The sequence below is a fragment of the Squalius cephalus genome (genome assembly GCF_949319135.1).
Source record: "Squalius cephalus genome assembly, chromosome: 17".
NCBI lineage: Eukaryota > Metazoa > Chordata > Actinopteri > Cypriniformes > Leuciscidae > Squalius > Squalius cephalus.
This window is the reverse complement of record NC_137138.1, coordinates 9,240,124-9,264,233: the sequence shown is the minus strand read 5'-3', so window position 1 is coordinate 9,264,233 and position 24,110 is coordinate 9,240,124. Positions and strand designations below refer to the sequence as shown.

Below are 24,110 nucleotides of genomic sequence, written 5' to 3'. Positions count from 1 at the left end.
ATGGCAGTTGCTTCAATGCATGTGGGGTGTGGTCCTGGTCAAGACAATCTCCTGAACTCCAAACTGAATGTCAGAATGGGAAAGAAAGGTGATTTAAGCAATTTTGAGCGTGGCATGGTTGTTGGTGCCAGACGGGCCGGTCTGAGTATTTCACAATCTGCTCAGTTACTGGGATTTTCACGCACAAACATTTCTAGGGTTTACAAAGAATGGTGTGAAAAGGGAAAAACATCCAGTATGCGGCAGTCCTGTGGGCGAAAATGCCTTGTTGATGCTAGAGGTCAGAGGAGAATGGGCCGACTGATTCAAGCTGATAGAAGAGCAACTTTGACTGAAATAACCACTCGTTACAACCGAGGTATGCAGCAAAGCATTTGTGAAGCCACAACACGCACAACCTTGAGGCGGATGGGCTACAACAGCAGAAGACCCCACCGGGTACCACTCATCTCCACTACAAATAGGAAAAAGAGGCTACAATTTGCACGAGCTCACCAAAATTGGACAGTTGAAGACTGGAAAAATGTTGCCTGGTCTGATGAGTCTCGATTTCTGTTGAGACATTCAGATGGTAGAGTCAGAATTTGGCGTAAACAGAATGAGAACATGGATCCATCATGCCTTGTTACCACTGTGCAGGCTGGTGGTGGTGGTGTAATGGTGTGGGGGATGTTTTCTTGGCACACTTTAGGCCCCTTAGTGCCAATTGGGCATCGTTTAAATGCCACGGCCTACCTGAGCATTGTTTCTGACCATGTCCATCCCTTTATGACCACCATGTACCCATCCTCTGATGGCTACTTCCAGCAGGATAATGCACCATGTCACAAAGCTCGAATCATTTCAAATTGGTTTCTTGAACATGACAATGAGTTCACTGTACTAAAATGGCCCCTACAGTCACCAGATCTCAACCCAATAGAGCATCTTTGGGATGTGGTGGAACGGGAGCTTCGTGCCCTGGATGTGCATCCCACAAATCTCCATCAACTGCAAGATGCTATCCTATCAATATGGGCCAACATTTCTAAAGAATGCTTTCAGCACCTTGTTGAATCAATGCCAGGTAGAATTAAGGCAGTTCTGAAGGCGAAAGGGGGTCACACACAGTATTAGTATGGTGTTCCTAATAATCCTTTAGGTGAGTGTATATACCTGTATGTATATTGCAAACTACTTCTGAATACGTTTTGGGGCCACTGTATATAGAAACCACACCAGATTTTTTCGGGGAATAACAAAGGAAGGACATACCTGCAGCTATTTTCTTCCTTTGTCATTGTAATGAGTCAAGTCGTGGATTTTAATCCCAGCAAATCAGTCCCTGTTAATCCTTGATAACCTTTTAATAGAGGTTATACACATACACAATGTCCAGTTAGAGTAACAGAAGCTATGTCAGCATAAGAAATGTTCAAATGATGAAGTACGCTTTTAAGCATGAAGTGTCTCTAAACAGAGATGTTATGAAGATACAGCTAATTCTGTTAGAATGAGTTTGCTTACTGTGAACTGACTAATATACTCTTTAATGAGGATTAGAGATTCACATACGCAAATCTGATTGAGACAATCGGAATGTCTCTTTATCATCTACAAATCTCTCTCTATCTCTCCTTGTCCTGTGATATTTATATAGCAACACAGGGTCACTGGAAAAACGTGCCTGGGGCAGCATTTCTCCAAAATGATTACGTTGCTCGTTTTGCAACGCTGCCAAAGTGTCTTTTATCATGACTTGTGTTTCACTGGATTTGTACCCGAGCACTTTGCTTCACATGTGCAGTGCTGTGCCAGGTGAGCTACAGAGCAAGCTTATACGTCATGAAAGCCATACATATGGAGCTGGTTATTTAAGGAAAACGTTTAAATGTATTAGTTTATAAATCATGCACTATGGTAAAAGTGTGTTGAGGTCATAAAGTATTGTGCAAGAAACCACACAAAAATAAGACTTTAATCAATAATCTGCCCCAATTTGTGTGAAAAAGAACACATGTTGTTGTTTTACTGCCATTGGTGCTAATTTCAGTTCAGCAAAGCTAATGTAGTTTTGATCATAATTATGATCACTCTTTTACACAATTCCCTCCTTTTTCCACTGTGTTGTGTTTTCAGTTAGGTTTAGGTGACGAATAGCACCTAGGCAGCTGTCAAGGTCACTCTGCATCCATCCAGCAGCATACTATGTAACATTAGCAATGCTAATAGGCTAACGTGTGTCTTCCTGTTAATCTTTTCTTTTTATTTATTTATAACTTTTCCTGTCTTTTTTTGGTCTTAAAGCGGTCGTTAAACCCTTAGATGCTGTTAGCTTCTATTTGTGTGTGTGTCTGTCTGTGTGTGTGAGAGAGAGAGTCTATTTGAATTTTGTGTCAGTGTATTCGTGGTTAGCTCTGCACTCGTTTGAATATGCACATTACAACATGAGTTTGACTGTAGAGTGCATACTATACAAACAAATATGCTCTATGTAAATTTACAAATGCTTGACTAATTTATTGCATGTGTAAGTGCATGATCTTGTACACTAGTAACCTGCAGTATATACTTAATGTGATGCTTTTTAGGTAGCTAACTATAAACTTGCCAACATTAACTGTAACTTAACATATCAGCAAGATTTTCTTCAAAATTTTGATCTGTCTGTAGTTGACCATAGAAGAAGACTGTTCTTCACCCCTTATGGCAATACTAATAATGCAGTGCATACTGGGACTAAATTATGACACATTTGAACACAAATATCTTACATGGAAATGACTACTGACCTTGTCACAGTGCATTCTGGGATTGAGCCATAATAGACTGGGTTGTCTCTGTATCTCAATAAAACTGCACCTATTACAAAAACATTAAAATGACTAGTTAAATTGGTCAATTTTTGCACACATTTGGTACTTAGAAAGTGTTCATTTTGGACCCTGGATGTGTACCTTTGAGTGTGATTCTTCATGTATGTTAGTACAGATATAGTCTGCGATGATATGTGTTTTAGCGGTGTGTGAGTGTACTAAGCATGCATGCGTGTGAGATAGTGCTGGAATGGTGATGGGTCAGGGCGCTGTGAAACATCAGGCCTCACAGCCGTTGGCTAATTTTAGCCCTTGTGCACTGTACACCGCTACAGTATCTCTCGCACAGGCAGATTAATAGAGTTACAGAAGCCTCTACTGTATCACTGCTGTTGCCCGAGCCATTCCCAGAGACAGCGGTGGGAGGAGAGAAAGAAAGAGTGTGGAGATACAGAAGGAGGTCGAGAAGACGAATAGAGAGGAAAACAAGAGAAAGTATGGAGCTTGAGCAGCGGTTCCTACAGAATTCTGGTTTAACAGTTCATCAGGTTCGCATAGGAATAAATGGGAGATTGATGTGATTAACGAGATTTTCAGTAAAACATGCAACACAGTCTTTTTGGAAAAACATGCGCCTGGCGACATTTCTGTCGTTTCTTGCATGTTTCGCGATACTTTCAAAATGAAACATCTAGTGAGTGGCACAAAAAGTACATTCAGTTTTACTCAAAACAAATGACCAATTCAACTACCTTTTATTACATTGGTTGTTGTATATATTTCATCAGTATGGAAATTAAATGGTGAGTGGCGCTAAAAGATTAATGCTCTCATTTGAAAATAAAGTGCCACATAAACTAAACCATACTCTAAACGTAACCATGTATTAGTTTAATATGATTTGTATGTATAGGTTTTGAAGTTTTTCTGAAATGTAAGTAGAGGCATGTTTTCAATCAGCCTAGGTTGAAAATGTGTTCATAAACTGATTGGATTTAACATGCATTTACCTTAAAGCAAATGCAGATTCTTTTTACTGGTTCTAGTTTAATCCACAGAATGAACCTCTCAAAATGACTATGTTGTATCGCTATTATAAGTGACCCAGCAACATTTTACCTTTTTTGTGGGGATAATGTATTTAAGTATTTGTATGAAAATTGACCATAGTTGGTTACCAATCAATGGTTACCATAGTAAACATATATAAGATAATCATATATATATATATATATATATATATATATATATATATATAAAGAAGACAAAAGGGAAAAAAACAATACTTGCATATACAAAGTTCTGTCATGAAACCCTGGATGTCACAGGCTGAGAGGTCCTTAACTCAATCTGTATGCAATCACATCATTCTCTATAGGGCACAGCTGATTGGTTCCTGCTGTATCAGTAGCCAATGAGCTCACTGCTCAATCTTAAAATACTAGTTCAGCATTTGCTGTAGCAGTTGCAGCACTTTCAGAAACCCTCCTTCTTCCCCAGCTCCACCTGTATAGATCGTATGCTATTGTACAGCAGCAGCATGTTTTACTTGTGTGTTGTATATGTATCGGCAGTAGCAATAACCAACAGCAGCAGCAGTGTAGCAGATCTATTCCGCCAAGACCAAACATATCAACATTGTCATATCCATTACCATGCCAAACACACTGAGAGTTGTCATCACAGAAATGCATTAATTTGGTTGCATTCCTCTGGGAGACCTTTGCCTTAGGATACACTGCTCTCAGAAGCCTGATCATACTTCCCATGAGGCACTAGGGCACAGTGGAACACGACTTACAAACCCACAGAGGTTTATACATCCGGGACAGATAACACCATTATGGAGGATGCAACTGATACACAATCAAATCACTTACTAGAGGAATCTGCCTCCAAACACCTCAAACCAAGAGGAGAACAGAAAGATAAACAGACTAGTTTGAGAAGGAGAGAGAGCTGGAGAATAATTGATATTAAGTAAGTGTAGACCGCCCAAGGCTTGCTCTGGCATTCACCGATCTCTCTGCTTGACTCCATTGCCTACTTATTACCATTATAAACTATTTTTCTTTCTTTTTTATGTCTATTCCTCCTACTCCATTTGGTTTGTTCATCTGCTCCTCTACAGCTGCTCATTTGAAAGAAACATCAATCTCACTTTACATTTATAAGTATATGAGTAAATACTGAGTAGCTATTCAAATTCGAAAACTGTGTCATCAGGAGACATGTGACCTAAAAAAGGGGTTTTGAGACTGGAGGCTGGGGGGTCCATGGAAAAGTTTATAAAATAAAATTGTGCAAATTTTTTTTACTTTTTGAATATATAATTTAATAATTGAATACTTAAATAAATTGATTAAAATAACTAAATGTAAATGATTAAACACCCCTGTTTTAAAATTATTTGTTTAATTGTTTATGATTATTTTATGAAATAGACTGTAAGGCAAGACTCACTATTACTATTTTTCACACTTAGGGTTATATATTTGAACAAAACCCAAACACCAAGTATAATACCTCAAATCAAGCAGCTTGTAGACAGTGCACTTCAGACGTATGATTTTCACCTGGCGGACGATAATGAGATTGCAGAATGCCTGGACTCTGGACTGGCTCATGTGTTCGATCCGTGTCCGTGGCAGTGCCTGGTAGGGGTTATCTGATGCTGGTGGTCTGATCTTTTAAGTGCTGTGTGCCCTTCCACCAGTAACCTTGAGCATTATTTGAGTGTTGTTGGTTCGCATTCCCATAGTGCTTTGCTTCTACACAACGCTGTTGTTTGTTATAGAGATCAAAGCGGAAACCTGAAGGAAAAAATGTAACACACATTATTTTTATGTAAACTCCAAAATAATGTCTTTAAGCTATTATTATTCAATATGGCGAAATTGCTAATACAATTGAGCTAACTCTTTTATCCAAAGTGACTTACAGGAAAACAATCGCGGAAATGGTCCCTTTGGAGAAACCTGGGGTTAATTGCTTTGTTCAAGGGTAGAATGGGGATAAAATGCAATTAGGATCTCAGTAGCTCTCATGTTGGTGAATCACCTCCAACCACCCTACGACTCAAACTCGGACATTTAGCTTAGAAATACAACATTTTAACTGTTAAGTCATGAAGAATACATGAAGATGTGAACGCAGACACATCCATCTCCAAAATGTGTCAGAAAGCAATTCATAAGCCAACAAGTACGGAGCACAAGGCAACCATACTACAGTTGCTACTACAGACATTAGCATAAACAGCTTCCTTCTACAGCTAGTTTTCCCTTTCAGGTCAAAAAATGGCATGGCAGAGCAATAGTTTGAGGATAATCTTGTAGAGAAAGTTAGTTAAAGTTAGCTACAGAACATTGTCAGCATGTCTATAGCTAGATACTTGAATAACAACACATTTGCTTTAAAACTACCACTTGTTACTAGACTTGTTACCACTATAGAGCAATGCAAGGGTGCATATTAAATATGTTTAACTGGGCCGCACACTTGCAGTGCATTGGCTAAACATAGTGTCTTCTTTGCATACTTGTGTAAGGTTTTTAGTTATAATCCTCACCAGAGAAACCTGGTGTCTGTCTGTTTGTGAATATTGATTCAAGATTGGATTAATTCATTGGCTTTGAGGGCCTTTTCCATGTCAGCACTTCCTGATATTGTTTGTCAGTCCCATGAGGTGTATTTACATGGAAAACCAATATAGACTTGGAAAACCAATATAGATACAATGCTAGTCATATGTAAGATACAGCCATTTCCACTGGCCAATTTGAAGGTTAATGTGTTTTGACAATATCCTTGATCCCAGAGCTCAATGACTATTACAGCTTTAAATTAGGAGGTGCCACTGGATTTGACTTTTTTTTTTTTTTTTTTTTTTTTACTTAAAGTTAAAGTATATAATGTCTGTGTCACTTAATTCACCAAATTGAATAAGGGTTTCAAACAGTTCAAACCACTCCCTTCTGCCATTGGTTAAAAAAAAAGAGAGACAGCCCCGCCCCACACTCACACCATTGACTGAGGCACTGTTGCTGTGTTGATATGACACACTTTAAAGGCATGGAGCTACATTCACAACACATTTAACTTCCATAATGTGATGTATTTTAGAGTAAAAAAGCAGGAAATGATGTAGGGCAGGCTTTTTCTCCACCCTCATGGCATTGGGTACATGACTATAAGGTATAGAAAGTAATTATATTTTGATTAAACCATTGACAATTAGACCAGGGACATTTGAGAAAGTAAATATGGTTAATTTAGATGTTTTCTTGAGTATGATGATATATGGACATATGAGTTCAAATATCAGTTCTCATTAGTAAAATGCATTTGTGACGAAAGAAATTCAACACCATCTGTATTTCATAAAGAAATGCTTCTGTATCACATTACAAGCGTCAAACTATAAGAGAAATTTGCCAAGACAGTTTGGCAGTCTGTTCTGTTATCACATAATGACGCCTCAGCTTCTTTGCGGTAACTCAAAAATAGTGTGAGACTACAAAAGGTCACCACATCTTACTGTGGGTTTTGTGGAGCATAAAATGAACTTAACCCATCACCGCAGCGTGCAGGCCCATACCATAAGCGGCCATTAAAACGACATCAAATTCACACCTTAGTAATTCCAGCCGTATGTGGAGAGCAAGAGCAATTTCATAGACATAGATAACAATTACTTTCAGCTTCAAATCCTACCTTAATTTGGCAGGGGAAATCTCCACAGCAACACAGGGTTTATCATGCAAAACCAGTTAACACTGAAGCTGGGAAAAAACATAAGTAGAGATCTTTTTTGAGGTGGTAAGTATTGAGTTTCTCCGGCCAGGGCTGTATAATGAAATAACTGGCCCGGATAGAAAAGAAACTGAGAGATGTGTGGAGTTAATGGGCTTTTCATGCAAATGAGGGATGGCTGAATTAGTGAGGGTGCCCACGGAGGCATTCAGGAGAGAAGATCGGCTTTGTTCTGAGCCAGGGCTGTTGAAACCTTTTATCCCATGCCGTTCGCTAACGATGGACGATTGCACTACTAAGCTATAACATGAGCTTGTTTGATTAACCAAGAGAATTGGTCTCTTTATTCATGTTGGATGGGAGGTGATGTTTAAAAGTTTCATCCTGAATTGGAATGTCAGAATATTTCATAGTAGTGAAGTGGCATGCTCTTAAAAAGTCAATATGAAATCAGCATAGGCTCATTGGAATAGCTCCATATATATCGCCATTTTTTTTTTTTCTAAAACTCCAAAAACTTACCTAAACATACAATTCACTGTAGTTTCCAGCTGAAATGAACTCTAGTGGCAGTAAAACACCAACAAAATACCTGGTATAGCATTGCACTTGTTACTTACAACAAACCAACATAAAACGTTGCCAGATTCATGTTCATCTGTTTCAGATCAAACTAAATTCTCCTTTAACGCTACTCACTGGACATTTCACTGGACATGAAAGTGTTGCGAAACGTGCAAGGGGCAACATAATATAATTTCGCAGAAAAATTACCGAAGGCACATTTTTCAAATTAACCTGGGTTGATTAAAATGATCCCTTAGTACTTTTTAAATATGCATCCCATATACATCAGTGCATGTTATTGCAAACAGAAAAAAAAAGTTTATATTTGCACTGTAATCTTTTACAAAAAGAATACTTTCTTTTGTCTGACATCTCCAATTCCTCTTATTTTCCAACCTCTAAAATGACCTGTCATACAGAGACCACTTCCTAATTCTTTCAATTCGCAGTAAATAAGATCAAGTCCTGCCATGCGTTTTTACTCCTTGAAAATCCTGTTTCACCCAGAAAAATGTCACATTACGGGAGTAAAATGCAATTATTTGGTTGTGAATTGTCTGAGAAGTTGTGTTAGTCTAAGTTTAAAAAAGAGGCAATGTGAGTTATATAACAACCACGATCTCTTTCGGTCGACTACACAGAATAAGCAGCAAAACAAAACAAGAATATATGTGTATCTCTTTCACACGCACACATACACTTCCCCTATCCATTTCTCTGCATTATTTCACTCTGTTTAAAACTGCCACCCGCTAGCATCTTGCCAAGCCTGAATTGATTTTTTCGGCATTCAAAGCCTTTCACCCCTCTGAGTCTCTGTTGTGCCAGCACACAATGTAGTTTGCATATGACTAATCATCTGCCGTGTTTATATGTAATCTCATATCATTTCAGACCACGTCCCCTGTTTTGTATCTTCCTCTCTCGCCTCCTGGCTGTATCGCTCTTGTGAAACTCAAACCAAATCTACCTTTGCTCAAAACACATGCAAATATCCCAGACGTTCACTGAGAAAGAAAGGGACTCTTGCAATCGTGTGTAAGTGTACCTAAAGTGCATGTTGGCGGTGTTCTCAGTGGTTCTCAACTGGTGGGTCGTGACCAAAACAAGCATCAGGTCTATTGCAACAATGCTATGCAAATAATTAAATGCAAATTACCATAAAATTGTCCATACTTAGGATAGCAAATATAAGTATGCTTTTAAAGTTGAGAAGGATCGCTCTTTTTATGTACTGTATTTTAAATATTCGGCCCAGTGTTTGTTCCAATCTGGTAAATCCCTCTCCTGATGTTGTTTATCGGTTTACAAAAACGCTTGGGCTGGTTTACCATAAAAATGTAGCATCATGATGAGTTACACTCAATGTCTAATGCAAAATCTGAACCCTGAAGCAAAACCAACTGAGAACCGCTGCGGAATATAGAACAGCCCTTTTTTACTGCAGTTTTATTGATGCAGAGCTATTAAGTATCAGACCTTTTAGTAGGCGAAGATGAGATGGATAACAAATCTTCTTTTGTGTTGACTGTTGTCTTTGGGTTCAAACATAATTGTTTTAAATCCTCCAGGGCAGTGACTTGTCAATTCGGAGATGCTGCTGTGCTCCCGTGATGCTCTATTCTCACTGCATTATTAGCAATATAAATCTACAAAGAGGTGAAAAGGCATGACATATTCTTAGCCCTGTCTACATAGTAATGCAGAAACATCACACGGTTATTAAGAAGTGTAAGGGAGAGTGTAGAGCAGGAAACAGGCTACTTTGAAGGCTTATTTAGCAGCATTTCAGTCTTACTTAGGCCACGTTCACACAGCAACAGAATATGGTTGTCAGTCCTGTATTAGAGTCCTTAATACAACCGTATTCTATAACTGAACTCACACCTGTAAATTTTCAGGACTCAAAACCGTATTCTCGGAAAACACGCTCTGTGTGAATGGAACCGGACTGTCTGTCACATGTGTGTATGCGAGAAAGCCACTCTACAACTGCACAAACGCGTGTTTACCGTGTGTTGCGGGTTTTAGTGTGTGGTTTTGCTTTCGGTAACGGTTAATGAAGATCTGACGGACGAACTTTCGGCTTGATTGGACTCTTTTGTCGTATCAAAAAAGTGATAAAACTTTTCAGTTTTATGGATGTTGCCAAATTGGATATAACTTTGGACACTGTCGGTATGGTTATACTGGTAGGGAATAGGGGCTTGACTCCAGCCTATTCGAGACGGTACGATAAGTTGCTATTTGAACAGGATGTTTCGAGACTCACATCTGTAAGGAAATGTGGTTGTCAGTCTGACTGTGTGAACGAGTTGTTATAGACAAAATTAAATTTACCAAATTTACTTTCTTAATAAATGTCCCTGATTTATTGTGCATGATTCATCATTGCATGTTATTCATACAAAGAAAAACTTTTCATAATATTTCAGCTCTGAAATGACTGTTGTAAATCCTATGGCCCTGTGGGGAAAATATAAAAATACATAGGCTACTATAATTGGAAAGTTTTGGGTTGGATTTTTTTAAAAATAGGCTATATATTTTAGAAATAACTCTCTTATGCTTATCAAGGCTGCATTTATTTGATCAAAAAAAATCTAGTAAAAACTGTAATATTGGTAAGAACTATTACAATTTTAAAATAAATGTTTTCTATTTAATTATATTTTAAATATAATTAATTCATTTGATAACAAAGCTGAATTTTTAGCAGCCATTACTCCACTCTTCAGTGTCACATGACATCCTGTTTTCTCAATATGCAAAATAGTGATTTGTGTTACTCAAATAAACACCATCCTGTCCAAAAGCTAATTCTTTAATGAAACCACTGACCTTGTTCTCCTTGTGTTCCTCCTCCAGATTTTTCATATGACGTATGACCTGGCGAGTGCTGTGGTAAGAATCTTTAATCTGATTGGCATGATGTTGTTGCTGTGTCACTGGGACGGATGCCTGCAGTTCCTGGTGCCCCTCCTGCAAGACTTCCCTCCTGATTGCTGGGTGTCCTTAAACGGTATGGTTGTAAGTATTCAAAACTTTTCATTACTCTTTCAGAACTATTTTGTCATTTTTATTTTGGACCAAATACTGGATCAGGTCAAAATGATCATTTGATCAGAGGATAAGACACGATTTAGTGAAAGTGTTCTCTAAATGTTTAACTGCTCTTCATTAAGAAACTTGGTAATGACAGTAAATGCATGTTGCATTCACATAGTGTCAGAATTACCGTAATTACGAGATGACATGTGAAATGTTCACATGACGGGACTTGCTCGTTTCTGTGGCAACTCTCACGGATCCAAGGGTGGCTTTGTTGGATATGACAGCAAAATACTTAATCGTGACATAAATTCACCTCCTGCGAAATACAGAAGAACAAAGAAAGCACCTGGTTACACTGGTAATATTAAAATGGCATACTATGGTCGTTGGCAAACTAGTCTCTGTTGTCCATCTGCTGATTCTCTGATGCATACAAAACTGAAAAGCACTAATCATTTTTGAGGCACTTAGTAACAAATAAACTAGATATTTCACAAACAGAACTATATACACTATGTACACATTAATACCTCTGTTCAATATATCAAAAATATATCTGTAAATATATCAAAAGCGACAGTAAAGAGATTTATAAAACAAAAGATTTCGGTTTCAAATAAATGCTGATCTTTTGAACTTTCTATTCAATCAAAGAATCCTCCAACAATGTTTCATGGTTTCCACAAAATTATTAAGCAGCACAACTGTTTGAAACATTTCTTAATAATAAGAAATGTTTATTGAGCACCAAATCAGCATATTAGAATTATTTCTGAAAAATCATGTGACACTAAAGACAGAAAACAATTCAGCTTTGCTATCACAGGAATAAATTATATTGTAATAATAGGCTAATGTGTAAAAATAATTTTTGTAATATAACTTTTTTTTTTTACTGTATTTTTAATCAAACAAATGCAGCCTTGGTGAGAATAAGACTTCTTTAAAAAATTTTAAATCATTAAAAACATTAAAAAATCTTACTGATCTCAAGTGCTTAGTTCATTTAGATAAACATTCTGAACACAAAGTTTACACAAACTAGGGTGGATTGCTCGACATGTTGACATACAGTCTCTTCCTGTCTAAAGGCCTCGATATACTTCAAGTGAAATCGAAGAACGAACTGGTGTGAAGTCATTTCGAACAAAATCAGGCCAAAATGAAGTTCATTTTGTGTTTGATTCGGAAGTTCGAGACAGCTTGCCAAAGCTGGTAAACACCTTCGAACTACCATTGGTCCGTGGCGATGATGTAATAGGTAGGTGTGCTCTGAGGCTCCACCTTCTTTGACGTGGAAATTTTCTCTGGTTCATTTCTTCTGTTCAGTACCTCGAGGTCGGACGTCCGTGAGTAAAAAGATGAACAGACTGGATATAGCTGAAAATTAAGTAAAAGAGACTTTTTTCATGTTGAATACTGTAGAGCTGCTTGCTTTTAATCAGTCTACTGAATAAAATGGTCTGTAAATAAACGTGACGTGACTTTACTGAAGTGCCGAATTGCAGAGCTTGCGCAAACATCCATATTGCGATGGTCAGATGCTTTCTTAACTACTGTTTTTTCACCGCTGTCATCTTTGTTGTGTTTATTTCGTTATTGAAAGGAAAGCATGCAGCATTAACATTTATCTAAACGCCGCTCTCAGCGACTTGCGCAGCATCAGGATGTTTGCTAACAGTATACCGCCACTCACGTATTTCAAACCTCTTTTTACCGCAAAACGAAGAACGAAAATGATCTTCGCCGTGAGTATATCAAATGCCTTAAGTGGGAGATTCTTGGCCAGAATAAGCTGTAATGTGCAATGGCAAAATCTTAAGACACTGAATGTCAAAGACTATTTACCTAGCTAGCCGTTAATGTTAAAGCCGCTGGCATTTTGGTGCTTTTACATGACGACACAACAGTCAAATGGGACAATTTTGTTTTTAACCAAGTCATGAACGGACGTCTGAAACAACTAACACAACACGATAACATCAGTTAATCAGAATAATGTGTTCTAAATGAAACAACCCTGAGCATATGAATATTTGGACTTGCACGTCCCATTGCTGTTAAAATCCGAGACACTGGGCAGAACATTTTATACTTGACCTTTATCAAACGAGAGCTGTTCAACTAATCAGGACAGATGGCTCGCTGTAGTTTTTCACCACACATCATGTTGGTGCTAAACGGATGTTAAAATGCCAAGAATGTTTTTTTTCTTCTCCCAGCTTTACGAATGAGTTCAACTCATATTCCAGGTCAAATAGCAGTGCTGCTAAAAGCATTAGGCTTTTTTTAGTAAGTCAGATTTCTCTGATTCCCACTAACAAAGATTATGCATTCACTTTGAAAGTGTGCGCAGAAATCAGCAGACGGCATGTGCAAATCTCTTTGCATATTCTTCTGAGCCTGTTAGCTTGGCATCACAATAGATAGCAGGCTTGGGTGATGGTGGTGCTCGGGTGATATGGCTGTTCGTGGTTACGCAACCATATCCCCCCCTCAAGTGCTACAGGGCTCAATCTAACTTTGAGGGGCTCTGTGTGATACTGTGGGGCCCTCGGCTCTGGAGGGCCTTACCGGGAATCATTGATATTTGTGTTTTGAAATGTTGTGAAACCTCTGGCTATATTGAACGTGACATTCTGACATATTAAAGTTAAAGCCTCAGCCATGTCTGCTTTCTCTTAGAAACATTTTACGTCAAACGCACTACTTGCCTCTTCAACCCAGACGAAATAGATGGAAAGTATGCATACGATAACACACACGAAAACAAGTCCTTTGTTATAGCTCTTATGCTTACAGGAAGTGACATAACTGTGCTACAAATATGTACTTTAAAAAAAAAAAAAAAAAAATCTAAGCAAATTTCTCTCATCTTTGCACTCTGAGCTAAAGAAGAGGTCAAACGCTCATGGCGTTTGTACTGCTGTTGGATGCGATAGGAGGTTGAAATTCCCCCTTGTGGCTCTGATTTAAAATACTAGCCTCAGGTTCCTGTTTTGCTTTTTCAAACAGAGAATAGGAATATACTGCAGCACACACACACAGACACCCACACACACACACACACACACCCACACACACCCACACACACACCCACACACACACAAGCTCTATTTCAAAACCTAGTGAGCTGCCTATCTAGACAGCATTTTAAGAGACCATATGAAGCCTGTTCCAAAAAGTAGATAAGTAAGATACCTTCTTTTAGCTAGATTTGGTGTGCATCCTTCTGTCAAGTCTATCGCAGAATGCATTGCAATGAACTCACCTTCTGGGAAGTTCCAACCTTTAAGCCTAGAAGTCATAAATGTGCATGCAAGTAAAAAAAAAAAAGGCTTCAGCAAAAACTGGTAATCACTAATGCAACAAAATGAAAAGCAAATGATGCGCATTAGGTGTTTAAGTGATGCTTATCTCTGTTTTATCCATCTTACGAAGCCACAGAAATTGATGTGTAATGAAATTTTATCACAAAAAACTGACTTCATAAACCAACCAAATGGCTAGTATTTTATGGCAAGCTTTACAGATATTCTTTATCAACAAAACACAGAAGGACCTATACATCAGAATGACGTACAGAACCATTCAAGAATTTCATATAATGCTCAACAAGGCATGGATTCATTTGATTGATTTTGAAGTATTGTAAAATATTATTACAATTTAAAATACATGCTTTCTATTTTAATACATTTTAAAATAAAATGTATTCCTGTGATGGAGTCAGCAGCCATTACTCCAGTCTTCAGTGTCACATTATTAATGTACTTATTAAACTTATTATCTGCAATTAAATACAGTTGTGCTGCTGAATTTATTGTGGAAACGGTGATACATTTTTTTTTTTCAGGATTCTTTAATGAATAGAAAGTTCAAAAGAACAGCATTTATTTGAAATAGATTGTTTTTGCAAGTCTTAACTCTTACTTTTGATATATTGAATCCTTGCTGAATAAAAGTTAATTTCTTTACCCCCAAAAAATGAAGCAAATTCTATAAATCAATATTTACAATTAAAATATTCCAATTTCTGTGTTGCCAAATAGAGAATAATGACAGTGAAAGCTGTTTTCAAAATACAATCATTCCGACATAACTTGAAGACATAAATCGTCTCTTCTCCAAGGCCATTGCGGCTTCAGCAATCAAACATGCACATCCACCACGACTAATAATATTGTAAAACAGTCGTTCATTCTCTTAAAATGAGCTTTTGTTATTGAGTCATCAATTTTGCAGGTTTTTTGATGCGACGTTTCCTCAGCGATGGGGTTTCTAAACTGATAGAGATGCACCACCTCCTCCTTTCTGTAAATTATATCAAGACTGCATCATTATTTTCCATCTGTCTCATTCCCCTGGGCTTTGTTCAGATAAATGCCACAACCAGAAATTCATAACAGAAACAAACAGAAAATCAAAAGGCAAGGGAAGCGTTTTGTTTTACTTTTCTGTACCATAAGACTCATCAAATTTTTTGTACCTTCTTAGTCTAGGTGCATTATCTTCTCTCTCGCTCTCTTTCTCTCTCTCCTTCCCTGAGTGACTTTGTGTAACTTTGAATCAATGACCTCCCTGTTTACCTCTGCACCACTTTCTCCTCCCCAAAAAAATCAATGCAGATGAAAAATGAGCAAAGATTCCCGGTGCTGTCTTTTCCCTGTGCACGGATGGGGGTCCCAGAGGGAGGCGGTGGCCCTGCTGCTCAGTAATTCAGGGTTTAGACGGGCGAAGAGAAGAAGAGGATATAATGCCCTGGCGGGGGAGTGCTAATTGGGACATTGAGTCTGAGTAGACAGGAGGCGACACTGACTGTGTTACCGGCCAGGCTGTCGGGTTAATTTAGCCATCAGAGAAGTTAGCGTTGCAGGACTGTCTGGGGATCTCGACATGCCTCCCTTAGCAGGATCCAAACTAAGTGACTGTAACTTTAAACCGCTGTATAACTCACTTATTTGAAAGAGATAGTACAAGATGGGCTTCATTCCAGACTTGTTGCATAATTTCAGGGTTGCCAACTCTCACGCACTTCAGGCTCTGTCTTACGCTCTCACGCTGCCTCACAGCAAATGAAAAAAGCCAACGTGCCGCAAAGACCGTTTGGCGTATGACATCAAGAATCGCAAGAGCGATTCGAAAGCCACCGAAGATGTTCAGTTAGCATTGTGAAACGTAGCATTTGTGCACACATTTGAGTTTGAGTTGTTAATTTTAAACTATAATAATATGAACAGCTGACACGTACATTTACAGCAGTAGTTGAGATTTTTTTTCCTTGAGAAAAATGAACTTTTAGCTACTGTTCCCATTTATTTATTCAAATGAATCGGGAATTCAATCAAGATCCGAATCATATTGCAAGCTTATGAATCGAAATTGTGAAAAGTTTCTCGCACTAAAAACAGCCATGAATCACTAGTGTCACCAAATAGAGGATTTAAAAGATTAATTTTCAGGACATATCCATCATTACTGTGGATGTCTGTAATGTTTATTGTCATTTATTGCAGGAAAAATTAGTGTCATGCATTATAGAACAATATCACATGAATTTGAAAATCTTTTATCTAGTTGAACAAGTATTAAATCATGTAGGCAAGCTTCTAACCTACTTTTCAATACTAAAAAAGAGCCTCAAAAACTCAGTGGCCTCAAAACAGCAAGCATGGTCCCTGTGAGAAGTTGCGAAGTGCATCTTTCCATCGGTCACTGTCCACTCGATACTCTTGGTATCGATACCGCAGGTGTGCCGTGGACCACAGAGAGAAGAGTCACAGGCTTTAACCACCCGGCCAATTCACACGGGATTACTTTTACCTGTGGTTATTTCTTCAAAACATTTTATAGACGGTAAACGACACTATGAAAGTTTACCTTTAGGGAAGTTAGAATGTGCAGACCATTAAAAAGTCTGAAAAATGACTGATGTAGCCATTTTAAGTTAAAGTGAAATCAGTTCAAATCACAAGGAATTTCCCGTTTACAAAAAGTGAAATAAATACATTATTTATACATTATAATTAATTCAAATATTTATTTGAACGTAGTCAAAATTGTATAATTAAAAAATGTAAATTATAACAAATATTTATGGTAATCATTTTAAACACTTGTACCTTTAAATCTTCTATGGACCTCCTGTTAAAGGGATAGTTCACCTAAAAATGAAAATTGTCATCATTTACTCACCCTCAAGTTGTTCCAAACCTGTATAACTTTCTTTGTTGTGCGCACAAAAGAAGATATTTTGAAGAATGTTGGTAACCAAACAGATCTCGGGCCCAATTGACTACCATAGTAGGAAAAATAAATACTATGGTAGTCAATGGGGCCTGAGATCTGCTTGGCTACAAATTTTCTTCCAAATATCCTTTATGTTCAGCAAAACAAAGATACAGGTTTGGAACAATTTTAGAGTGAGTAAACGGTGACATAATTTTTACTCCTGGGTGAACTATCCCGTTACTGTTTGAGAGTATGTCTGTCTAATAGTACAATAATTATTTTGTTCAAATGAGCAAAACAAATTGCTTTCCAAAATTTGCATTTAAGTAATTGATGCTCATGATGAGGACATTCAAAGCTAATTTATTCCAAGTAATACTGTAGATTTCCTCCCATAGAGTATAATGAATGATTATATAAACAAATTATAATATGCTTAGAGTTTATTTACTTGAGCTTTCACTATGTACTTACAAAGGATGTGAAAGGGTGATTATGAACCGGCGGCAGCAGCCAAACCAGCAGAGGTTTTGCGGGAAACACTGTCCATAAATCACGTTTCTAACACGAGCGCTCTGCGGAAACACACTGCAGAGAGGAAACATCAATAACTATAATTGTTTCCCACATAATAAATAATAAATGAGTTTTTAATCATACGATGTGTTGCAGGCAAAGTTCCTATGTACATGTGACTTGATCATGCATTTTGCATTACTGTCCGCACTACTTCAGCCAAACATTAATGAGATGCTTCATTTGATCTTCTGTACATAAAATAATCCACATCATCCCTCTGGATGCCTATAATAAATAATTTGAATGCAATTCAGGCAGTTCTATTTCTCTGAGATGTTCTCAATGTGATCTACATCTCTCCCAGCAGACGCTGTGTGCTGCCACCTGATTGGTTCACGCTTCAATAGCTGGATAGTAACCGGACTTGTGTGGGTGAGAGAGAGAGAGAGAGGGGGTATAAAAAACATTTCCTACATGCCTTTAGACAACACTCACCTCATGTAAAGACAAAAGATTGGTGTAGTAGTGACACTAAAAGCCCGCTGGCCTCTCCAAGCGAATTTTAATTAGGTCTGGTTTTGTATTATTAATCTTCCGTTTTATTGGCTGTGGCCGTATTTTTCTCGTTTAAACCATTACTTCAAATGCCATTCTTAACTGTAAGGACATTCTGTATGTTACCGTTGCACAAAATCATAACTATTGCCTCTGCTATAAATAACCTGATGCAAAACAACACACACCCCAAAGGGCTTTCTGCGTGTCTGTGGATTGGATGGTTTGTTTAGGTGTGAAAGGTGACGTAACAGAGCTGGTTTATGGGCAGGTTTATCTGTTTGAGTAACAGGAAACTGGTGCTTCACTGTAATCATCAGACCTAATAACACCCCATAAAAGCCCCCCACAGACTTGAATAGAGTGCACCGTTCCAGTTCGGGAAGTAAGTATCCCATTTACTTTGCCCATAGAGAAATTGATTTTTAGCAATAATGTATAAACCTTTCAAGACAGACTTACCACAGCTCACAAAGAAGTCACTTTCAAATCAAGCAACTTTCTCATTTGGTCAAAGCGACAAATCAATGTAACCAGCTTGAACCAGTTGCGAAATCAGAATGGAGAAATCTTTCGCCCTCATTCGAATTTCGAGTCGTGTCGTGTGAATTCCTATTGAAATGACTGGATTTCGGCCGCAAAGATACACTGAACAATGATAAATGTGATCACACCTTAAGACAGTCACTTATTTTGGTCCTGAATGAATCAGTGTATTGAGTGAATCTGTTGAGCAAATGATTCAGTTAACCTGCAGAAAGAAGTGTCGTGCAAATAATGTCCTGTAGTTTCAGATTCAAGTATTTCCTTAGCAACACTTCAGCAATTAGTTCATATTTTCAAATATGTTTTTTTTTTTTTTTTACGTCGACGAATTGTTGACAAACTCTTGTATTCTGATTCATCTTGGAGCCTATGGAGAAAATAAAAAAGACTGCTATAAAAAGTGAACAGTCACTATTGCTTTCAGCCACACAGAAACAGATTCAGAAAAACATTCACATACACACTGTATATCTACACATTGATATTCTGTTCTGTATGCACAAGCACGCAGAAGGAAACTCATCTGACCCATCTAAAGAGAACAAGACTCTATAATATGCATTAAATCCAGTAATGTCATGCAGCCCACAACTTCCTTAAGCCCTTTATCTTCTGCATATGGCTCTTGATCTTCTGTAATGCTGAATAAAGAATAATATCATTACTGTACTCTCTAAATGACCCCTGTTTTCTGGAAACACTTTGAAACTTCTGGCCAGTTAAAGCGATAAGGCGGAGAGAAGCAGAAATATGGATGCGTGTGTCCTTTTTGTAAGTGTGTGTGTGTGTGTGTTTTAGGAAAAGACTGAGCCTCATTTGAATTTTTATTGCACAGTAGCTCATCAGAGGAGAAAAGCCCAGTAGAACAAAGGTGATTTCCAGCTTATTTATAATAAGAAGCGCTACTACCTGACTCATTATCTTCCTGCTTAAACTTTTCACCCACAACAATGCATGGCATAATACACTGTAAGATCCAACGGTATCCTCTTGTATTCTCAGTCAAGTTTTTGCCCTAAATGCATGTAAAAGGCCCCATGTCCATTGGAAAAAAAGAGGTGACTTTGCTGGTAGGCTTGGATAGAGGGCGCTGTTTTTCTACTTGCCTTATTATGGTTCTAGTGGAGATAAAAGCAAAGCTATATTCGGAATAGCATACTACTTGCTTTTTCTACAGTATGTACACTGTGCACAGTTATGCAAATTGTGTGTAATCAATATCTTGAAATGCTACAACTAAGCAAATTGAGCACACTGCATAAAACCACAATACAATGCAGTAATATCAGCTGTTGTATAAAATATGCACTGCGTACGAATATGACTACTTCCATACGATACAATGCGTTCGAATTTAATAGTAGTCATAAAACAGTAGGCGAAAAGTACCCTGATGACCTATTACTTCCGGGCGAGATTCTGAAGTGCACATTCGATGGACACTTTACAATCCCATGAGGCCACAGGAGAGGATTTATGAATGGTAGAAGTGATGTTGTCATTACCATGTGACGTTACATTGCAAATGTAAATGTAACGGTTGCAAAGTAAGTTTCAAACCAAATGTAGTACCTACTATATGCAATTTTGGACGCAACATTCCTTTTTGAGTCATTATTTGATCTGAGGTTTTTACACAAAAATTGGATATGCAAAATACCTGCTGTAATTTCCAATGTTTGCTGGAAATGAAATATGCAACTTAATCATGTGACAACACTGTTGCATACTACTTTGTTTCCAATGGTATATGCATTCTGTGAGTAATATGCTAGTATTCAATTCCGAACAAAGACTGCAATTCCCAAGGCAATTTTAATGAGACTATCATAACAAGCAGTCATTTTGCGAGAGATTATGAGAGTAGATAACATTGCAAAAAGCCAAATTAGAAGGAGTAGGTCATCACTAATCCTCTCAGGTTAATAAAAAGTAAATAGTCCTGAATAAAATGAAAAACTTCTGGCACATACTCAAGGCACAAAGGCAGACCAGAATTTGACAAGCCAGATGTTTGGGCACCTTTTTCTTAAGCACGATTACGTTTAAACTGTTTTGAGAGTTTATCAACTCCCTGACTGGATTATAGTAACAGAAAATGCGATTTGGTCGGTAAACAATAGAATTATTTTGGCTTGGACTTTCTGGATAGGATATACAGTATTATTGGTTTATGTTAAGCTCCATCAACAGTATCTGTGTCGATTACAGCAATTAACAGTTTACCCGTACATCGACTTGAAAAAAAAAACAGCATTTCAAAACATAAATCTTTTTCTCTATACATTTACATTTTCACTGCATGATGATTGTCAACTGAGAAAGAGTTAAAACTATTTTCTGTGGTAATTGACCGCCTGATGCTGTTGATCAAGCCTAACTTTATTTAATGTCTTTAACTTTGATTTCGATCAGTTTTGTTGCATCTCCTGAGATGTGCCACATCAATAGTTGACGCTTTTATTGAATAAAGTCTCCTTGTTATAGTAATTAATTACCAGATGTAATAGATAATACAGGGATTTGTTTGGGAGCCTGTAAAAGATTGCTTTCAATTCTCAAGGGGCCTGTTGAGACGAATGCTTGGCCTTTCGTTTTATCTCACATGTCACTTTAGATAGCTCAGCTGACACCCATCAGGAGAAACACTGAGGGAAGAGGAGAGAAAAGGTGAGAGAAGAAGAAAAACAGATAGAAAGACGGGTAGAGGGAGATAGATACTGTAGATAAGCAGAAGCAGAAACCAGAAGATAAAAAAAAAAAGAGCAAGAGCTGCTTGCTGACAACGAGCCCAGGAAACAATTCATTGCTGAATGTACACACATGCATCACAGTTTTCACAAATTAGAGATTGTGGTCTTGTACAAAACAAAACTCACTTTCCCTATTGCAAAAGAAAATACATAAATAAATACATGCATAGTCAGATCAAATAAAGATATAAAAAATGAGTTTTAATTAGAAACGCAGACGTGCAGTGCTTTAACAAATCTTTAGCAAATTTATTTTCAGCAAAGTAAAAATAATTTTTTGTTTTATTTAAATCATTATCATTACATTTTACCTGCAGATTTCTAGCACTACTAATACCATAATAAGCTCTATTCAATGACTTTTCAATATGCAAATGAAATTTCAAAAAATAAAAGGAAATGGGTAACACTTTACAATAAGCTTCCATTTGTTAACATTAGTTAACTGCATTTGTTACCAATATTAATATGACATGGCAAACTAACAATGAACAATACTTATAAAGCATTTATTAATCTTTGTTAATGTTAATTTTAGAGATCAAGGCCCGGTTTCACAGACAGGGCTTAGACTAAGCCAGGATTAGACCATAGATCAATTAGGACATTTAAGTAATTTTTATAAACATGCTTAGAAAAAAACATTACCGATGTGCATCTTAAAACTAAAAAGGCACTGATATATTTTTAAGATCAGTCAGTGCAAGTTTATTTCAGTGGAAACAGCTCAGACTTACATTTTAGTCTAGGACTAGTCTTAAGCCCTGTCTGTGAAACCAGGGGTAAGAGTTGTATCTGTTAATATTATTTAATGGACCAGAGCTGACATGAACTAACAATGAACAGAAATACTGCAACAAATGAACTAGACGCGCCACACGCCTGGTGGTTAAAACAGTGTAAATGCAACAAAATAAAAACACCAAACCAATTGCAAATGTTTCATTGAAAGTGTAATCTGATAAATGTAATTAACAGATCATCCAATACCAGAGTTACTTTATTAAATTGTAGGGCTTGTTTTGTGGAGATACTGGTTATTCAGGACAATATTTTACTATTATACAAATGTGTCATTAAAAAAAACCATATAGACACTGGTTCGCGGGTTTACCTATATCAGCACCCCTAAGCGGTGAACCACTGAAATGTTGAAACGTTCCGAACCATTATGACGTAACAAAGCCTTGTTTCCTCAAATTGTTTCACAGTTTGATACACGCTCCGTGTTTGGAATACGCCCATCACTAGTTCCATCACTGGTCCACACTTTCCTTGTTTAAATAAACATTTGGAAGGTTAACAAAATGACAATGCATGTTCAGATGCAAACACCTCCTCAGGTGGAGGTGCTTTATATGAGCCTCTTATTACCCTTTTCTGACACTCTCGGCCTGGTAACGTAGCGTGTGATTAGCTGGAATGGCTGAATTGGATTGAATTTCAATTACTGCATGTCTGGTCACGTCTGAGAGAGTCACAGCTGGGTGAGGGGAGCGGCCCGCTCGTTCAGTATCACAGGACGGCCACGGCTCTGATATGCTGGAGAAAGAACTTCAGATGTTTGGGACAGTAGTTTGACGGCTATTGTTGAACAGATTAATGGATTTTCCACACGAAGACATGGACAAATTTGTGAAAGGAGAATGTGTAAATGTGTCAACAGTGCTGGAGCCACTAGCTAAACATAGCAGCAATATCTTAGCTACATTTTTCAGTAGCGTCAATAAATAAGTGTAGATTTTACATTAATGGGCTATTTTGTTTCAAATGAATGTGTAGCATGACCAAACAATGTTCTGTGCACGCGGCTATATATAAATAGCTAATCAGGAAAAGTTGTTTATATCCTCGTGTAACATTTTTACACCACTAAACCATGGTAAAATCACAGTAACATACTGCTTCTCATAGCTTATTTATAATTAATATAGCTAAGTTTATAGCTAAGTCTAATTAATACAGCTAAGCGTATTGTAAATAGCTAATGCAGTTAGCTACTTTGTTAGTAAATCGTTATAAGCTACACTACGTGATAACCATAACTTGACTGTTGTTTACCGATTTAAAATATGAAATTATTTTAAATAGCTTCCCAACAGTGTGTGTATGTGTGTGTGTGCATGTGCACACGTTTTTGTGGCGTATATTGGATTATTCACGTGTGCACACACGAGTGTCTCGTGTGACTATTATGAGGATTAGCTGAGCAATATGATCTGAGCAAGACACACACAAACACCTGATGTGTAGTTCCTTTCGCTCGCTGTTTCCCTCTGAGATAGGCTACTTTACGTTGTGCTGTCTGTGACACCTTCTGTAACACACACACTAC

At 37.6% G+C, this 24,110-nt stretch overlaps 1 protein-coding gene across 1 annotated transcript in view; it reads left to right on the top strand.

Moving 5' to 3' along the window:
- Positions 1-24,110, top strand: part of hcn1 (hyperpolarization activated cyclic nucleotide-gated potassium channel 1) — a 99,538-nt gene that overhangs the window by 38,361 nt on the left and 37,067 nt on the right. Inside the window, exon 3 of the mRNA XM_079898207.1 lies at positions 10,986-11,147. Within this exon, the coding sequence (XP_079754333.1) occupies positions 10,986-11,147 (162 nt within the window). The remainder of the gene's footprint in view (positions 1-10,985; positions 11,148-24,110) is intronic.